General features: G+C 42.3%; 1 protein-coding gene across 1 annotated transcript in view; it reads left to right on the plus strand.

Moving 5' to 3' along the window:
- Positions 1–20,979, plus strand: part of KDM4C (lysine demethylase 4C) — a 705,949-nt gene that overhangs the window by 418,329 nt on the left and 266,641 nt on the right. Inside the window, exon 13 of the mRNA XM_040357651.1 lies at positions 20,295–20,470. Coding sequence (XP_040213585.1) covers positions 20,295–20,470 — 176 coding nt within the window. The remainder of the gene's footprint in view (positions 1–20,294; positions 20,471–20,979) is intronic.

Genomic DNA, 20,979 nt, shown 5'->3' on the forward strand with positions numbered 1-20,979 from the left:
CATCACAACGAGGGGGACAGCCAACCACCCATCTGCATAGGGACAGGGCTGTATGCCTAACGACGCCGCCTTCCCCTCTCCCTGTTTTCCCCTTCGTTGCATGTGCGTTCCAACACGCGCACCTAGAATCTAACTAGTCGCCATGGTACTATTAATATATTTGAAGATTTTTTGGGGGTTTATCTTACTATCTATTGAAATCTGTCGTTCGTTTTGAATTTTTGCATCCTTGATTTCCTTCTTACATATCCTGTTATATTCTTTGTAACATTTAAACGACACTAGTGTTCCTTCATTTTTATATTTTTTAAAGGCTATTCTCTCTTATGCTGTTACCTTACAGCAGTAAGGTAAGGGCACATCCTCACTTACTCTGAAGAAAACACCGGAAATCGACCCCTTTTTTCACGTCACTTTGGCATCTACACCAGCACTTTTATTTTGGATTTTGCCTGCTGCTATGTTTATAGTTATCTGCTGCATGGACATTTAACCTAGTTTATTACAGTCACTGGTGTGCTTCGCACGCTGTACACCTTATTGTGTATCAGTACGTTTGTTATTATTTATTTCACTATATGACACCAGCACTGTCACTCTGTATTTCAAATTTTTTCAGCTAGCTTTGGCTGCATTGTAGCACGTTTATTTTGATGATATTTATTTGTATGGTATACCAGTATAATTTTTTATTATTGCTACTCATGATTAGTAGCCAGACTATATTTTCCATATTTTTCCATATATAAGGATTGGCTACACTTCCTCTGCACGTTATCCCACTCCCTATTCACAGCGCAGCACTACCCCTTTATTCTTCAGCTATTCCCTTATTGTTTATAGCTTTTTTAACTTTGACTGTGAGCCACATAGGTTTAATCTATAGCTTTTTAAACTTATTGCCCATGGGAACATACTTTGTAGTGAGTTCATAAACAGTCTTTTTGAAGAATTCCCATTTCTGTTCTGTGTTCATCAATGTCAATATTCCCTCCCAGTCCAAGTCCTAGAGAGCAGCCCTCATCCTTGGAACATTTGCTCTCTTGAAATTAAGTGATTTTATCTTTCCTGTATGTATTTCTTGCTTACAGCTAACATCAAATGAAATCATGTTATGGTCACTGCTACCCAGGTGTTCCTTTATCTGAACATTAGTAATAAACTCTGCATGGTTTGAGATTACCAGGTCCAAGAAAGAATCATTCCTAGTTGGGGCCTCAATAAACTGGACCATAAAATTGTCCTGCAATAGGTTTTTACATTTTTACCCTTTAGCTGTCCCAGCAGTGCCATTACTCCAGTCAATTTCTGGGTAATTAAAATCCCCCATTATCACCATCCCAGTCCTTGCAGCCCTTTCCATCTGTGCAAGGAGCTGAGTCTCCACCTCCTCGTTAACATTGGGTGGTCTATAACAAACTCGGATGATTAACTTTGAACTACGCACATCTGTATGCAGTTCCACCCAGCTTCATCACACTCTCCATTAACCAGGTCCTCTTTCACACTTGCTTTGAGGTCACTTCTCACATAGAGACAGACCCCACCACCTTTCCTTTTTACCCTGTCTTTCCGAAAGAGCATAGCCAGGAATATTAATTGCCCAGTCATGTGAGGATTGAAGCCAAGTTTCAGCAATACCGATTACATCATAGCTCTCCTCTTGCACCAGAGCTTCCAACTCACCTGTTTTGCTTGGCAGACTTCTGGCATTGGTGAACAAACACTTTACTGCATTAATAGGGAAACAATTTAGTTAAAGCCTTTATCCTGGAAGAAATAACGTTTTTGTAACTGATTAAAAAGCAGGAAGTTGGGCTTTAGTTTGTTAGTCACTTATGTAAATTCCTTCTACAGTATCTCACAAAAGTTTTTGTAAATATTTTATTACATCTTTTTTTTTTAACAATAGTTTTTTATAAAAATTTTCAAATGTGAAATATGTATAATATACAGGTTACATTCCATTTTTTTCATTGTATCAAAACATGTAATACAGCTCAAAGATACAGGTATTCTTTTCAAGTTTAAAGCAAGGTTGACATTCATAAGAACAAAACGGTGTGTTCAGCTCATGCAACGTGTCTATTCTCCAATGAATAGGGTACAGAGTTAACCATCAGAGTTGTTTGGTTCATAGATATAATGCTGCTCTGGCCCACTGCATCCAGGGAAGCCACTCATTGTGTGCTCTTAAGCAAGCACTTACTAGAGGCTATCATTGGCTCATAGTTGGAATGTAGATTGACTAGATCAAGAGTGTTTTCTGTTGTAGGTACCTGGGTGGTTTTCCAGAGTCTGGTTAGGCTCAGTCTAACTGCAATGAGGATATTAGTTACTACCAGTCTCATTGGGTTGGGTATTGTTTCAATCGTCAAATTGAGCAGTGCTATTGCTGGTGTGGGAGGTATGTGTGATATCCGACAGGATATGAAAAATGGTAGTCCAATAAGGTTGAATGGATGGACAGGACCAAAGGATGTGTAGTAGGTCTCCTCTGTCTGTGTTACATCTCCAACATGTGTCTGAAGCTGAGTTGGTAAATGATGCAATTTTTGTGGATGTAAGATACCACCATAGCAATATTTTTTGTGTGAGTTCCCAAAATGCAGTTTTGAATAGCTTTGTAAATGGAGCGTAGGGCTACCTGCCAGTGTGCTTCTGTGAAAATTTTACCTAAATCGTTGTCCCAATGAATGTGCGGCTTATATTTAGTAAGCTCCTGTTTTTGATGGAAGGTGTTCTAGAAAAGGAGATACCCTTCAGTTTTGAGGTGGGGTTAGTCAGGAATGGCCATATCTTAGGAGGAAGTGTGTAGAATGGGTAAGCCATGTGGGAGATGCAATGTTTAACTCGGATGTAAGTGAAGAATTCTGTGTGATGAAGGTTGAATTTCTCTTGTAGCTATGGGAAGCATAGCAGAACGTTCCCCTTGAATAGATCTTGTATGTGTTTTAAGCCTTTTGTTGCCCAGTGTGTCAGATAGAGGTCTGTAGTACAGTGATGTATGTCTATCAGGAGAGGAGGGGAGAATGCGTAAGGTTGCGAGAGAATGCGTAAGGTTGCGATGCTCCTAAGTTTTCTAGTTTTTTCCAAGCAAGAGCGAAGGCTCTTATCGTGGGGGGAGCATTTTGGAAATGGGTATGCTATGGGAGATTCCTAGAAGCCAGCTTTGTAGATCGTTAAGCTTAAATGTTGCTGCTTCCAGCTGTCCCCATAGAGTGCGGGGGTGCGGGCGGAACCAATCTTGTAATTGTGTCAGAATTGTTGCCCAGTAATATTCTTCGAATTCAATGGACCCTGCCCCTCCTGCAAGTTTGTTTGGCGAGTAAGTTTTTTGCGCAACAAGGTTTCTTGCCTTGCCATAATAGTTTATTAAGAATTGTTTGTTGAGACTTGTAATAGAATGATGGGATAGGGATGGGAATGGTTTGAAACAAGTAAAGTAGATCATTTTGAATGCTGCGAGCCTGCCTGACCAGGAAAGTTCATGATTAGCCATTTTTTGGACATCATCCCAAAGTTCTGAGAGGAATGGCTTAAAGTTACTATTGAATAGGTTTTTTGTTGGTTTTGTCACTTGAACCCCCAGGTACGATATATCATGTTCTGCCCATGTAAAGGGGTATTGGGCTTGGAGCAGATTTCTGGTTGTGGCGTCTAGGCCGAAATCCAAGATATACGATTTGGTGGCATTCACCTCATGATAAGAGACTCTGCTGAACCACTGGAGGATGTTTTGTACTTCCACTAGGGTAGATGTTGGGTTGGTTAACATAAGAATTACATCATCTGCGAACAGACTGATCTTGTGTGTCTTGAGACCTATCTCAAACCCTGATATTTTTGAGTTTTGTCTAATGTGTTCTGCTAGGGGTTCCATGAGCAGATTGAAAATTGGTGGGGACAGTGGGCACCCCTGTCTAGTGCCATTGGTACTGGTGAATGATTGGGTGAGCATATCTGCTAAGACTACTTGGCTGATGGGGGTAGAGTTTAGCGCTAATAAAGCATTCAATATTTGTCCCTTGAAGCCAAACTTCTGGAGGACCTGTTGTAAGTATTTCCAGTGTATTCTGTCGAACGCCTTCTCTGCGTCCAGTGCTAGGAGCCTAGATGGTGTTCCACTAGTCTCGGCAAAGCGAATGATATCGATCAGCCATCTTGTGTCTGACGCCTGTCTTCCAGCTTTAAAACCAGATTGGTCCCTGTGTATTAGTGTGGGCATGATATCAAGTAGTCGTGTGGCGATCGTTTTTGCGTAGATTTTTAGATCTAAGTTTAGGAGCGAGATCGGGTGAAAATTTTGGGGTGCTATTGGTTCTTTCCCCGGTTTGGGTAGGGTGACGATCAATGCTTGAAGAGATTCACTTGAGAACTTTGAGGAAGATGCCGTGTCGTTGAATAGGGCAGTTAAGTGTGGAGCTAATTGCTGGGCAAATTGTTTGTAGTATTCTCCCGTGAGTCGTCAGGGCCTGGCGATTTTACCTGGGGGGAGGGTTTTGATGGTCGCTGTTACTAGTATCGTGAAAGGGTCATTCAGTCGGACAGTTGTTCTGTCATTAACGATGGGAGTCTAATGTGATTAAGAAATTCATTAATGTGTTCTGAAGTGGGTTGGTGTGTGTCAGGGTCTTGTTGTAAATTATATAGGTCACTATAGTAATCACTGAAGGCATCAGCTATTGCCTGGGGATTTCTGAGTTTTTCCTTTGTGTGAGGATGGTAAATGTGATCTATTTTATTTTTTATTTTCCTTCCTTTGATACGTTGGGCAAGGGCCTTGCCCGCTTTGTTGGACGTGGAGTAAGAATGGGCTCTAACTTTTCTCTGGGTATGTTCATAGGATTGGAGAAGGTGGAGCCTGAGTTCTTGTCTGAGGGATAAGATTTGTGCTGAGCGTGTTGGTTGGGGATTAGATTTATTTTGTTGTTCTAGGTTGGCTATTTGGGACAAAAGGGTGTCAATACGCAAAGACCTTTTTATTTTTGTGATGTGAGCCAAGTTTAATTAGTATATCTCTAATATACACTTTGTGCACGTTCCACACCACGCCTGGCTCGGACACAGAGCCTGTGTTGCGTTCAAAATATTCAATTTTTTTGATCGGTTATCTCCAGAGAGTAGGTTGGATGTTGTAAGATATAGTTATTTGGTCTCCATAGAAGTGCATTATTTTGTCGTGGAGAATAGTAATGGTGGTGGGGGCATGGTCCGACCAAGTCGCGTGGATTAGGCCTCGTACAGACGAGCGGATATCCGCTGGAAACGGTCCGCCAGACCGTTTCCAGCGGATAAATCCTCTGGCGGATTTGGATCTGAATACATCCGCGGTGACGTGGCCGCGCCGTCGCCGCGACGCGTTGACGTGCGCGACCCTGGAAGGTAAATACTTCCACGCATGCGTCGAATCATTATGACGCATGCAAGGGATGGGAGCGGACGGACTGATCCGGTGAGTCTGTACAGACGACCGGATCAGTCCGCTGGACTGGATTCCAGCGGATTGATTTCTTGGCATGCTAAGAAATTTTTATCCGCTGGGAATCCGTCGGCTGGATTTTTATCCGCTGGGAAATGTCCGCTAGGCCGTACACACGACCGGATCTATCTGCTGGAACTGATCCGCGGATCAATCCCAGCGGATAGATCAGGTCGTGTGTACGGGGCCTTACAGTTGCGCTAATGTTTTGGAGCAACCATTTATCTGTGAGAAAGAGATCAATGCGCAAATAGGTTTTATGTAGAGGAGAGAAGTGTAGTCTCTCTCTGCTCCATGGTAGCATCTCCAAACGTCAAACAAATCTTGAGTAACCATGACGTTTTTCAAGGGGGATTCTCTGCGTTTAGTCGCATAAGTGGAATCTAGTTGGACTTCAGGCACTAGATTAAAGTCCCCACAAATGATTAGATGACCTTGTTTCAGGGGATGGACAAACCCGCATCAGTTTGAAGAAAATGTATTTGTTTGACATTTGGAGCATAGATGTTTAACAAGGTATAGGCAATGTTGTTTATGGTACATACAAGTATAATGTATCAACCTTCTGGATCAAGAGCAATTCGTTTCAGGTGGAATTTGACTGTTTTTCACCGCAATCAGCACTCCTCTTTTTTTGAGGTGAAAGGGGCTGAGAAAAAATGCAGGAAATGTTTATTCACACAAGCAGGTGCAGCTGTAGATGTAAAATGTGTTTCTTGCACACATGATGTCACATTTTAGATCTAGGGCTTTTTTTCCAAAGTGAATGTCTCTTTGCTGGGTGGTTGAGCTCATTTGCATTGAGGGATAACACTGTTAATGTCATTGTTGATGGTGTACGGTTAGTAGAAAAACCACAAACACTTAAAGTTTGACGTGGATAATTTACTTTCGGTTTCGGAGGCCGGAGTCTTCTGTAGGTGTATACTCTGATGAGCCAGGTAGTTAGAGTTTGCGCGCTATGTGCAATGCAGTGGCTGTAAAACAATAAGGTTAACAAATAGGACTGAACAAGATAACATTGGAACTTGTAGCTCACTGGAATCGGGTGGAATGGCCACCAGTTTAAACATTAGGTGGAGTAGAGAATTAGGATTTTCAATCAAACCACTACAAAGGGGTAACAAGTGTCAATTATCAACTATAACAATAAATCGGAAAGCTGATAGCCAGGGAGAGTATTCATTGTGCAGATATATAGGCCCAATGGATTTCAGAGTAGCAGTTCTGATCAGTTGTCACGTCTCCCTTGAGTGCAGCGTGCTGAGTGTGGGCCACGTTGCTCCAGCGGTGGTGCAGGATCCTGCGGTGGGTCAGGGAGGATTCCCCAGGAATGAAGCAATTGCATGCCCTTGTGGTGGGTGTGGATCACGTGTGAAGCGCTGTTTCTTGTTATAAGCAATGATGCTGGGTAGCGCCATTTGAATTGAATCTTGTGGTTGTAGAGGCCCCTTGTAATCGGGTTAAGTTGTCGCCTCAACTGCAGGGTGTATTTAGAAAGATCGAGGAATAGTAAGACTCCATTTTAAGGACCAGGAAGCGATAGGCAGTTTCTGATTGTCGTGAGCAGCTTTTCCTTATTGTGGAAGAAGTGAACCCTCATTAAAACGTCTCTAGGGACTGAGGTTGCAAGGTGCGACGGTTTAGCAATTCTGTGGATTCGTTTGATTATCAAGTCTCTGGGTGATGCATCAGGGAAGATCAAATGCATTAGTTCCTTGGCATATTTAAGGAGGTCTATTGGCAGTATGGATTCAGGGTCTCCTCAACTTTAAATTATTCCTCCTGGACCTGTCTTCTAAATCAGCCAGCTTGGCCCTTACCCAGGATTGCTCTTCTTTTACGTCAGCATATGAGTCAACTAGATCGTTCACAGTTGATGTGCATTCCTCCATGCTGTTCTCTAGATGAGACACCCTTTCATTTATAGCATGGATATCTGTTGTTTTTTTAGTGAATAGGGACGTGAGGTCTGTGATCAGTGAGGACTGGATTGACAAAATGTCCTTGAGAGTGGTGTCATTCACTGGCTGCCCCGAGGTGGGGAAGGAGGCCATGGAGGATTGTAGGGCTTGGTTCGACTGGAAGGAGCTGAAATTTTGGACCTCGATTTTGTGTAGGTGGCTGCAGCGGTTCCATCCGCATGCAGGCTTTCGCCGGGCTGCCTGTGATGGGGTTATCCCCCGCTCTATGTGTAGGTGACGAGGGAGGGCAATGAGGGTCTTGTTCCCCTGGGATCTCGTCCAGGAGATCCGTGTAGGCCCACGGAGACCCGGCCACGCCGGCACCATTCTGGAGCTGATTGACCTTGTGCAACGGTTTTGTGAAGAAGGCCGTCGGCTTTTGTGGGCGATGTTCCGTCATCTTCTTTCGGGACATGGCTGGCTGGAGTGTCCGGGTTGTGGGAGGCAGGATGGATGTGGATTGTCTGGATTTGGGCCTGTATCGCTCCTGTTCTCTCCCCTAGCTGACGAGTACTGGGTCTAAGCAACCATCTCCAGCGCTGGCAGACCACGCCCCCATTTTATTACATATTTTCATGTGACAACACTGATGAAATTACACTTTGCTGCAATGTAAAGTAGTGAGTGTACAGCTTGTATAATGGTGTACGTTTTCTGTTACCTCAAAATAACTGAAAACACAGCCATTTAGACATTGTCTAAACCGCTGGCAACAAAAGTGAGTACATCCCTAAGTGAAAATGTCCACATTGGGCCCAATTGGCTATTTTCCCTCCCCAGTGTCATGTGATTTGTTAGTGTTACAAGGTCTCAGGTGTGAATGGGGAGAACCTGTGTTAAATTTTGTGTCATCGCTCTCACTCACTCATACTGATCACTGGAAGTTCAACGTGGCACCTCATGGCAAAAAACTCTGAGGAACTGAAAAAAATAATTGTTGCTCTACATGAAGATGGCCTGGGCTATTCGAAGATTGCAAAGACCCTGAAACTGAGCTGCAGCATGGTGGCCAAGACCATACAGCTGGTTAACAGGACAGGTTCCTCGCCATGGTCGACCAAAGAAGTTGAGTGCACATGCTCAGCGTCATATGCAGAGGTTGTCTTTGGAAAATAGACACATGAGTGCTGCCAGCATTGCTGCAAAGGATGAAGGGGTGGGGGTGGGGGTCACCCTGTCGTTGCTTAGTCCATATGCTGTATCAAATTGGTCTACATGGCTGTTGTCCCAGAAGGAAGCCTCTTCTAAAGATGATGCACAAGATAGCCCACAAACAGTTGGCTGAAGACAAGCAGACTAAAGACATGGATTACTGGAACCATGTCCTGTGATCTGATGAGACCAAGATAAACTTATTTGGTTCAGATGTTGTCAAGCGTGTGTGGCAGCAGCCAGGTGAGGAGTACAAAGACAAGTATGTCTTGCCTACAGTCAAGCATGGTGGTGGGCGTGTCACGGTCTGGGGGTGCATGAGTGCTGTCAACACTGGGGAGCTACAGTTCATTGAGGGAACCATGAATACCAACATGTACTGAGACATATTGAAGCAGAGCATGATCCGCTACCCTCGAAGACATGGCTGCAGGGCAGTTTTCCAACATAACGACCCCAAACACACCTCCAAGGCAACCACTGCCTTGCTAAAGAAGCCAAGGGCAAAGGTGATGGACTGGCCAAGCATGTCTCCAGACCTAAACCCTATTTAGCATCTGTGGGGCATCCTCAAACGGAAGTTGGAGGAGCGCAAAGTCTCTAACATCCATTAGTTCTATGATGTGGTCATGGAGGAATGGAAGAGGACTCCAGTGGCAACCTGTGAAGCTCTGGTGAACTCCATGCCCAAGAGGGTTAAGGCAGTGCTGGAAAATAATAGTGGCCACACAAAATATTGACACTTTGGGCCCAATTTGGAAATTTTCACTTAGGGGTGTACTCACTTTTGTTGCCAGTGGTTTAGGCGTTAATGGCTGTGTGTTCAGTTATTTTGAGGGGACAGCAAGTTTACACCATTATAAAAGCTGTACACTCACTACTTTACTTTGTAGCAAAGTGTAATTTATTCAGTGTTGTCACATGGAAAAATATAATAAAATATTTACAAAAATGTGAGGGGTGTACTCACTTTTGTGAGATACTGTATATCTGTTAGTACATCTGACACTACCCTCTCCTGGTAATGCTGCTATCCAAAGGTGTCTGTTTTATCTCCATTGATAGAGGAGCCACCTTAAAGCTGGCCATATGTATCGAAATGTATCTGGTTTAGCAGGGACCAAATTAATTTCAGTCCATGTGTAGGCATCCATGTTCAATTGTTAGACTTCTGTCGAATGGGAATGTTGAATTTTTTTTGTCAACGTGGGCTACAGCTGCTGATCAGTGTATTTCAACAAAGGAGAGTCTCACTGTCCGAATACAATGTTTTAGCGGAGATGATTCCTCCATTCACCTCGCTTGTCTAGATGGAGGAATCGGCTTCTTTTTCTTACTGGTTGAAAGAAAAAGACAATACCCATCTACAGTCATTGCCAAAAATATTGGCAGCCCTGTATTTCTTTTAGATAATGCACCACTTTGCCCAGAAAATGGTTTCAATTACAAATGTTTTGGCATTCTCATTCTTCTTTTGTTTCTATTGGTAGGACACAAACAAAAGTGGAATAACAAAGTCAAATCTGACACATTCCACACAAAACTCCAATAATGGACTGGACAAAATTATTGGCACCCTCAATTTTAAAATTTAGTAGCACACCCCTTAGAAAAAAAGAACTGAATTTAATTGTTTCCTGTAACCATCAATGAAATTTTGACAGATCTCTCCTGCAGTTTTGGACCACTCTTCTTTTGCCAACTGCTCCAGGTCTCTTAGATGGGAAGGGTTCCTTTTCCCAACTGCAGATTTGAGATCTCTCAACAGGTGATCTATGGGATTTAGATCTGGACTCATTGATGGCCAGTTCAGTACTCTACAGTGCTTTGTCTTGAATCATTTCTGGGTGCTTTTTGACGTGTGCTTTGGGTCATTGTCCTGCTGTAAGACACCATGACCTCTGACAGAGACCCGACTTTCTGACACTTGGCTCTACATTGCACCCCAAACCCCTATCTCTTTGATAGTCTTCAGATTTCATAATGTCATACACATATTCAAGACATCTAGTGCCTGAAGCAGCAAAGCAACCCCAAAATATCAGTGAACCTCCACCATGTTTAACTGTAGGCCTTGTGTCTTTTTCTGAAAACAGAAGAATGATGGGCTTTACGAAACAGCTGTAATTTGTTTAGTTCCCCCAAAAGGATTTTGGCTTCCTCATGTAAGTTTTGGCAAACTCCAAACCAGCTTTTTTATGTTTCTGTGTCAACAGTGCGGTCCTCCTGGGTTTCCTACCATAGTGCCCCTTTTCATTCAGATGATGATTTATAGCATGGATATGCAATTAGCGGACCTCCAGCTGTTGCAAAACTTCAAGTCCCATCATGCCTCTGCCTCTGGGTGTCGTGCTTGTGGCTGTCACTTTTGCTATGCCTCATGGGACTTGTAGTTCTGCAAAAGCTGGATGTATGCTAATTGCATATCCCTGATGTATAGTAAGAGATGACACAGTTGTACCCTGTGTCTGAGAGACAGCTAGAATTTTTCTGGAAGCTGATCAAGGTTCTTTATCCACCATTTGAACAATCCTTCATTGCAATCGTGGATCAATTTTTCTGTTTCGTCCACGTCCAGGGAGATTGGCTACAGTGCCATGGGTTGTAAATTTCTTATCAATGTTTCACACAGTGGACATAAAAAAAAAATTAAGATCTCTGGAGATGGACTTGTAACCTTTTAGATCATCATGCTTTGTAGCCACATCTGCCATGTAGCCATATCTGAATTGGCTGAAATAAAATGTAATTCTAGGCAATTTACTGTAGAATTAAAACAATACTTGTCTGAATATATAACATTGCGATATATTGGATAACACTGCTTTAGACGTGGATGAATACACGTTCATTTAAACAATGCTTCATTCCTCCTGCAGGCCTTTGGTATGTAAAACAAAGTGTGAAAAGAGAGACTATTTCTTATTCTACAAATATATTTTAAAGATTAAAGGTTTGAGTTACTACATTTTCTATGGGATTAAGGTCTGAAGACTGGCTAGGCCACTCCAGGACCTTAATGTCCTTCTTATTGAGCCACTTCTTTGTTGCCTTGGCCGTGTGTTTTGTGTCCTTGTCATGCTGGTATACCCATCCACGACCCATTTTTAATGCCCTGGCTGAGGGAAGGCGGTCCTTACCCAAGATTTGATAGTACATGGCCCTGTCCATTGTCCCTTTTGATGCAGTGAAGTTTTCCTGTCCCCAAAGCAGAAAAACACCCCTAAAGCATAATATTTCCACCTCCATGTTTGACGGAGGGCATTGAGTTCTTGGGGTCATAGGCAGCATTCCTATTCCTTCAAACATGGCGAATTAAGTTGATGCCAAAGAGCTTGATTTTGGTCTCATCTGACCACAACACTTTCACCCAGTTCCCCTCTGAATCATTCAGATGTTCATTAGCAAACGTCAGACAGACCTGTATGTATCCTTTCTTGAGCAGGGGCCCTTGCAGGCGCTGCAGGATTTCAGTCCTTGAGTTACCAATTGTTTTCTTGGTGACTGTGGTCCCAGCTGCCTTGAGATCATTGACAAGATTCTCCCGTGCAGTTCTGGGCCAATTCCTCACCGTTCTCATGATCATTGAAACTCCACGAGGTGAGATCTTGCATGGAGCCCCAGACCGAGGGAGTTTGAGAGTTTTGTGCTTCTTCCATTTGCAAATAATTGCACCAACTGTTGTCACCCTCTCACCAAGCTGCTTGGCGATTTGGTTTTGTAGTCCATTCCAGCCTTGTGTATGTCTACAATCTTATCCCTGACATCCTTGGACAGCTCTTTGGTACTATTGGCCATGGTGGAGAGATTGGAATCTGATTGCTTCTGTGGACAGGTGTCTTTTATACAGGTAACAAGCTGAGATTAGGAACACTCCCTTTAAGAGAGTGCTCCTAATCTCAGCTCGTTACCTGTATAGAAGACACATGGTAGCCAGAAATCTTGCTTATTGATGGGGAATCAAATACTTTTTTCACTCATTAAAGAGCAAATCAATTTATACATTTTTTGAAATTCGTTTTTCTGGATATTTGTGTTGTAAAGTCTTAATATCAAGCAAGACTTTCTGTTCAGATTTATCACTGGTTTCAGACAAAACAGACACGTTGGATCAGATTTTTTTTGTTTATTAATGTGCAGGTTTTCTTTAAATAATATATGCTAATGAGTAACTATAAATGCACATTGCAAATGTCTGGAAAGAGACCGCTAGTTGATTTTTTTTTTCACGTCTTCAGTTGTGTTTTTCTAGTGATATTTTAGTAAATGGTGGAATGTATTTAAGTGATACATTTGAATAATTTGACTGAAATGTATCTTTAAATATCCCTGTCAAGAAAGTCTTTAGAAATGTGCTTCATTTATCCATTACTTATGCCTACAAATCGGTCTGTCCAAAAAAAAGGAAGAACATATATTTTCAATTTAAGCGATTGATATATCTTTTCACTTTTTTGTAATATTTTCTTTGATGGTTATTATTTCTACCCTTCCTATCTGTTCTTATTTTCTGGGTCATAGACCTTAAAAGTGGTTTGATAGGAGTTTTGTGGAATAAGTCTGTTACAGTGGGTGATCATGCGTAGAACCTGCGTAATACATGGACAATTTCTTGCTGGAAATTATAATCTCAAAGCTGATTCAGTTCCACCTTAACTCTGATTTAATTTTCTTAATTAAAGAAACCTTGAATAGTAAACAACCAATAGTATTACATTTATGTTGGTGCTTTCACTGCTGAAACAGCTGTCCTTTTTAAATTTGTATTCTAAGGAAGAGAACCATAGAATATACTGTATTTATCGGCGTATAACACGCACAGGCGTATAACACACACCCTAACTTTAAGAGGGAAGTTTCAGGAAGCAGACTTTCCACAGCCCCCTGTGTATAACACGCAGGCACAGTCTCCCCCCCCCCCCTTTTCAGGGTAAAAAAGTGAGTGTTCGCCAATAAATACAGTATGTAATACTAAAAGCTCAAACTTTGCCCTCCTTGGTGCGATTTACCCCCTTTATGGATGGAATATCTATCTGATAGGGACCGAGACAGCAGTAAAAGCACAGTTTCTAGTGAAGTGAGAAAGGGGTAGTACCTCTGTACGCTTGTTTTTTTTTTTTTTTTTTTTAAGCTGCCTTCCTGACTTGGCGCAATGACATGACAGTTGCTCCATGTCTGTGGATGCCTGCAATCAACATTTGCAGAATAAGGGGAAATTATGATTGCACAGGTTAGGAAACGCTTTGCTGGCTGTCGCTTTCATCAAGTTAAACCAGCAGTTCATGTATCCCAAAACTTTTTTTTTTTTTTTTTTTTTTTTTTTTAAAGATTGGGGTAGCATTCAACTAATGTCACATTATATTGCTGTTACTGTAGTCCTTGAGGATTTTTTCTATTACTTCCTATGTGGTCTTCGCAAAAACTCTCCAATAGGGCTGCAACTAACGATTATTTTCATAATCGATTAGTTGGCCGATTATTGTTTTGATGAATCGATTAATCTGATAATGGCCTTAAAAAAAAAAAGAGATTTTTTTTTTTTTTTGGGGCCAATTTGTTGTTGGGCAGATTATAAAGGGGCCTGAGTGGGGGAGGTGACCAATCTGTGTCCATATGTACAAGGCACACAGCATCAGTCTCCTCTCCCTGACAGGACGTGGATCTCTGTGTTTACACACAGAGATCCACGGTCCTGCTTGTTTACTGGGCAATCGCGGTCGCCTGGCAGCCATCACGCCCGCCGGGCATCGTGTTCCCAGTAACGCAGCGGTGGCGCGCCCCCTAGTGGCTCTAAAAGACGAGGACGTCATATGACATCCTGTCAAAACAATGGAGCTATCGTGCCAGTGGTTAAGAAAGCTATTGCCAGATATATATTTTATGGCATATTACAGAGTACAAAAACTTGCTCACATATGGGATTTTGATTGCAGCAATTCCCACAGGGCAGGAAAATAAAGTATTTAATTTTGTTTTAGGTCACTGATCTATTGATCGTAAACCCCTATGCAAAATATATGGGGTAATACAGCGCTTCAATATTAAAGGGTCACTAAAGGAAAACATTTTTTTAGCTGAAATGACTGTTTACAGGGTATAGAGACATAATAGTTAACTGATTCCCTTTAAAAATGATTAAAAATAGATAAAAAACAATTGTATAATGTGCCTGTAGTTTAGTTTTGTTTTTGCTGTTGTTTCCGTGTTCTCTGATGTACAGAGCCAGAGAGCCAATAGAGGGCAGTGATGGTTTGTAAAACGAAACTGGATTGGTGCTGAGGGGTTTTAGACGCACAGTAATCACACCTCCTTGATTAGTGACCACAGTGAGAAATCTCCCAGTACTGTGGTTATCAGGAAACAGACAACCAGGAAGTGACCAGAACAGAGAGGAATTACAGCAACATCAATGCAAAAACGAACAATGAGGACATGAAACCAGGACTGCAGTAAGGTAAAGGAAACTATTTAGCTCAACAAAAATGTTCCTTTAGTGACCCTTTAAACCACTTATTATGCAACATATTTACAAACAAAATGAGCTAAAGTAAACAAAACCATAAAACAGTCCACATAATTTTGTCATTTGTGTGCTTATTACTGTAATAAGTCCACGTATTCAATGGTGCTCTGTGCACTAACTTTAATTCATACGTGGTCAAAAAAGTAATCTCCATGCATTGTGTCACCGCACCACACTCACCAGATCTGTTTGACCCCTTGGTAAAAGCAGTGTGTGGTGGAGTGGCACAGCTCACGGAGATTCATTTTTTTTGTGCACCTGTGATCTAAAGTTGGTGCACAGAGCAATTTTATTTGAGCTCATGTTGTTTATGTATATATGTTGAATTATATGTGGTTTTAATTTTGAAGCACCAACTTACTCCATGTATGTTGCATAGAGGTTTTTGATTTATGTACATTTTTAAGAAAGCAGCTACTTAATTCTTTGATTTTATTGTAATTTCTTAAAGGTATAGGGTAGCACGGGTGTAATTGTATATAAACAACTATATATTGTACTAGTTGCTACATAGTTTTCATCTATGACCATCAATCTAACACCATAAGCAGTGCCTGGGCATCTGCTGAACATATAGGCATATTCACATTCATAGTCTATTGGGCTGTCTGGAAAAGATAATTTGCTTTGCATCTAGATGGCTAGCCATCGTTCTCTTTGGCCAACTTAAAGTGGACTATTAAGTTACCACATTGTCGTAACGGACATAATGGTAGGCCCGGCCCTAAAATAATTTCGTGCTCTTCAATTGGAATTTGGCCTATCGGCTAAAGATGGTTACTATTATCTGCAGATTAGTCACCTTTTGCGAACTCATCCGATAAAGACCATCTCCTTGCCATGGCAGGTCACCTTGTTCTACACTAGTCCTACGGTCAAGACTAGGGGTATCTCCATGTTCTACATGTTACTTAATGATAAAGAGGTCTTTACTAAATCTTCAGCAGTACTTGAGTGGGAAAGGGAGTGGGGTAAAGCATATTCCTCTGAACAGTGGCAAAAGGCTTTTAACATAACATATACGGCTACAAAATGTGTGAACTTGTGGGAACTTAACCAGAAAATCTTATTAAGATGGTACTTAACCCCCTCTAGAATAGTAAAATTTGCCCCACAGGCCCCGAACTGTTGCTGGAGGTTGTGTGGGAATCTAGGAACTTTGTTCCATATTTTCTGGGTTTGTCCTTTGGTGGCTAAATATTGGAAGGATGTCTTTCAGGTTATACTCAATGTCCTAGGTCTACCACTACCAATGGAGCCTGGTATGGCATTGCTTTCGTTGGGTATTGAGTCTCTCCCCCCTGATAAAAGAATAATAGCCACACACATTCTCCTAAGTGCGAGACTAGTACTCGCCCGCCACTGGAAACAAGTACATCCCCCTCCCTTGCTGGAGGTGATCACGACCACCCACACCCATGCCACATACGAACTACTATTCGCCTCCTCGCAAAATTCCCTACATAAAATACGCCCCTTGTGGCAACTATGGTTTGATTGGTACGAGCGGTACAAATTTCCTTGAATACAAATTTCGCAGAGTATAGAATTTTGACTCCTTGACTCTTCGATGCGTTGGCTGTTGCCTCCATTGGTGTGGTGGAGGGCGGACGGAGGGTTGCGCTTGTTTGTTTATTTTACTTTTGTACTTTGTTTCTACTGTCTTATAGTATTTTAAACTTCTTTTCTTTTGTTATGTTATTTTCTATGATTTCTCGGCTCATTAGGCCTTCTAAAAGTATTTGAACGCCTCATTTGAAAATAAGTTGCTGAGTATTGAACATATATGTTGCTGTTGCATCAGCTATGGGCCTCGAGCCTTGTTATCTGCTACTTGAAAATTTTTCAATAAAAACGTATTGAAAGTAAAGTTACCACATTGCATGGCAACTCACCTGCTCTATGTATTGTGTGAATAGCACCCCAAAGCATTGTACAGTAGAGGCCAAAGCACCACAGTGCATATACTATTTATTGTGGTGCTCTTAATTTTTTAAGAGTCGTATACATTTTTACATTTATTGTGGTGAATTGGAAGCCCATTTAAAATGATGTTGATGCAATAATGAACCACAATGGAATACTTAAAAAATGGTACTTCAGCCAAAATTGGAAGCTCAAGTCCGTCTCCTCCCCTCACCCCCCACCCCATTTGGGACTTTTTTTGGGGGGGGATAGATATTATTAGTAGTTTTGACTGGTACCTGCTTACAGGTGTCTAGGCGATCCTAGCAGAAGTTCTACCCAACCCCTCCACCCCCACTCACATACTTGTGGAACACATCACAGGTCTCAGAAGGCTGCGGGACCATTTTACAAAGCACAGCATGGCTTGCACATGTGCAGTGGGCAGCTGGCTGTGAAAGCTGCAAGCGATCACAGCCAGATGCTCACAGTTAAGATGTTGATACCCAAACCAAAGACCGGTGAAGAAACCATATTGCATTAACACAGTGCTGGATCCCTGGACAGATAAGTGTCTGTTTTAAAGTCCGCAGTTGCAGTTTTTTGTAGCTTGCTGACTTTTAATCTTTAAATTACTCACGCTCATCTTTAACCACTTACCCCCCGGACCATATTGCTGCCCAAAGACCAGAGTACTTTTTGCGATTCGGGACTGCGTCGCTTTAACAGACAATTGCGCGGTCGTGCGACGTGGCTCCCAAACAAAATTGGCGTCCTTTTTTCCCCACAAATAGAGCTTTCTTTTGGTGGTATTTGATCACCTCTGTGTTTTTTATTTTTTGCGCTATAAACAAAAATAGAACGACAATTTTGAAAAAAATGAATATTTTTTACTTTTTGCTGTAATAAATATCCCCCAAAAATATATAAAAAAACATTTTTTTTCCTCAGTTTAGGCCGATACGTATTCTTCTACAAATTTTTCGTAAAAAAAAATCGCAATAAGCGTTTATTGATTGGTTTGCGCAAAAGTTATAGCGTTTACAAAATAGGGGGTATTTTTATGGCATTTTTATTAATATTTTTTTTTACTAGTAATGGCGGCGATCAGCGATTTTTTTTTCGGTATTGCGACATTATGGCGGACACTTCGGACATTTTTGACACATTTTTAGGACCATTGGCATTTTTATAGCGATCAGTGCTATAAAAATGCATTAGATTACTATAAAAATGCCACTGGCAGTGAAGGGGTTAACACTAGGGGGCGGGGAAGGGGTTAAGTATGCCTGGGTGTGTTCTTACTGTGGGGGGGGGGGTGGCCTGACTAGGGGAAACACTGATCTTCTGTTCATACATTGTATGAACAGAAAATCAGCATTTCCCCTGCTGACAGGAACGAGAGCTGTGTGTTTACACACACAGCTCCCGGTCCCCGCTCTGTACCGAGCGATCGCGTGTGCCCGGCGGCGATCGCGCCCGCCGGGCACACGCACGGGAGTCGGGGGCGAGCGGGGGGCGCGCGCGCCTCCGGCGGCGCGCGTGCGCCCCTAGTGGCGGCTAAAAGGCAGGACGTCATATTACGTGCTCTCGCCTAGGAGAGCCACCTTGTGGACGTATTATGACGGTGCCGCGACGGCAAGTGGTTAAAGGAGAAATTTAAGAGTTGCCAAGAATAAAATATGCATACTCTCCTAACTGCAGCATTGGTGTGACATTGCAGCTTTTTCATGCCAGCTCTAAGACCGAGATCTAATGCCCCGTACACACGCGCAGGATTTCCGACGGAAATAAGAGCTGGTTCTCTTTTTTTGCTGGCGGGTTTGGCAGTTTTTCCGTCGGAAAAACTGCGAGGGAGCATACACACGGCCCGGATTCCCGGCCAAAAGCCATCCTCGTAGTTTTCCCGTCAGAAAACCCGGTCGAGTGTACGGGGCATAAACGATTGCCCGATCACTGATCAGTCAGCTCTCTGACGGCTTAAAGCAGAGAACAGTGACTGTCAGTAACTGCTCTCCACCGTGCCTCTCCTGTGCTCATTGCATCATCACCAGTTTGGAATGGGCCTCGGGCACTGCACACTGAAAGGCAGAGCCTTTGCTATCGATCAATCAGCTAGATGGATTCTGTTAAAATTGTCAGGATCTTTCTTGGGCCTGCTGTGGCTCGTTTCCTATTGGCTGATAGCCATCAATCAGCTGAGTCTGGATCACAAGAGTCCAATAGTTGTATACATAGTAAAGGTTCTCCTGTGGCCCTAATGGGAAGTACAATCAAAAAATGTTTCCTCAATCCACCTTCCATCAAGTTAGGCATTTGTTTTGGGCCAATGTCTAAGTGACAAGTAAATTTTTTTAAGAAGTTTACTATTTTTACCTGTAGCCACCAGAAAACTGTACTTAAAAGGGTTGTAAACACGATAAAAAAAAACACTTTTAAGACAAAGGCATAATGAGCTTGTATGCATCGCATACTAGATTATTATGAAATACTTACCTTGGAACAAAGCCCTGCAACGGCGCCCGCACACCGCTGAGACAACTGACACCTTCCCTGGTGTTTCTTCTGGGTTTGCAGGCTCTGACGCTGTGATTAGCTGGAGCCGCAATGACATCACTGCCACGCATGCGCACGGAGGCCGCCCGTCTTGGCACAGGGCCCTGAAGAAATGTCACGGTCAGCCGTTACTTCAGAGCACATGCACCGATGGCGGTGTATATATGAAATATCTCCTTAAAGGGGTAGTTCCCCTAAAAATAAACTTTTAACATTGCATTTCCCACATTAATGACAATTCGAATCGGCCGTGAGAAGCCGAACGTCAGTGCGCATGCACCGTATAGAGCCGCACCGAAGTTCGGCTTTTTTCGGCATCTCGTGACGCGATGTATGCGTCGGTCGGATGCCTGTCCATCAGTTAGGAACGCCCATCCCCACCATCGTACCCGGAATTGGCGGTGAGAACGCATATAGCAAACGGTACTTACGGACGTTTTTTTTAAATAAAACCAGCCGATTCTAATTGTCATTAATGTGGGAAATGCAATGTAAAATGTTTATTTTTAGGGGAACCTCCTCTTTAACGATGCAAGTTTAGGAGCTATTTATAGTACCTATAGGTAAGTCTTGTTATATGCTCAATTGAACAAGAAGACTTTACTCCCACTAGTTATGTTACAATTATGTTATATAATTATATTCTACAATTATAGCAATAATTATATGTTTCATATTACTTAATTTGTACATGTTCTTTTTTGGGTTGCAGAATTTTCAGAATGTGTTGATGAAGCAACTGAAGAAACTGATGTTTGGGCTAAACCTCTCTTTCATCTCTGGCAAACAAAGGTGCAAAATTTTGCTGCTGAAAGAGAGTTTAATGAGTCTGTCTCTAAAATCAAGCCATACTGTGCTGTCTGCACTCTCTTTTTGCCTTACTATAAGGTAAGTACTTTGAGGAATCTTTGAAAGTTAACGCCTGGTGCAATCTAGTAGTCAAATGTGTTAGCATGTATAAAACAGTCTACATTCAGCACTATGATAAATGGAATACATCAAGCATGCACAGCACAGGTTAGTATTATATATGTAGACATGGTCTGCAAAGAGGTTTATGTCTTTATGAATGTCTCATGCTGCTTATTTGTGTATCCAAGGAGATAGGACAGGACACAGGCAATGCATTTATAACCCTCTGGTTTATATGCTTGTACCTTCAGGAGATTGCACACTAGCAAAACTTTCAAAGACACACCCCCAGGTGCCTTCCCTATATCCCTACCCCATTCCATGAGTCCTCAGTTTTATACTAGTGTCCTTGAATAACAAACCTTACTCCTTCATTTGTCTTTTTTTTTTTTTTTTCAATAAACTTCTCACTGCTTTCTAGTGCCACAAATAGAAGCATCCAGATTGGCACAACCTCTGTAAACCTTGGAAGCCATAACTGATCC

Source organism: Rana temporaria, chromosome 1, assembly GCF_905171775.1.
Source record: "Rana temporaria chromosome 1, aRanTem1.1, whole genome shotgun sequence".
Classification (NCBI taxonomy): domain Eukaryota; kingdom Metazoa; phylum Chordata; class Amphibia; order Anura; family Ranidae; genus Rana; species Rana temporaria.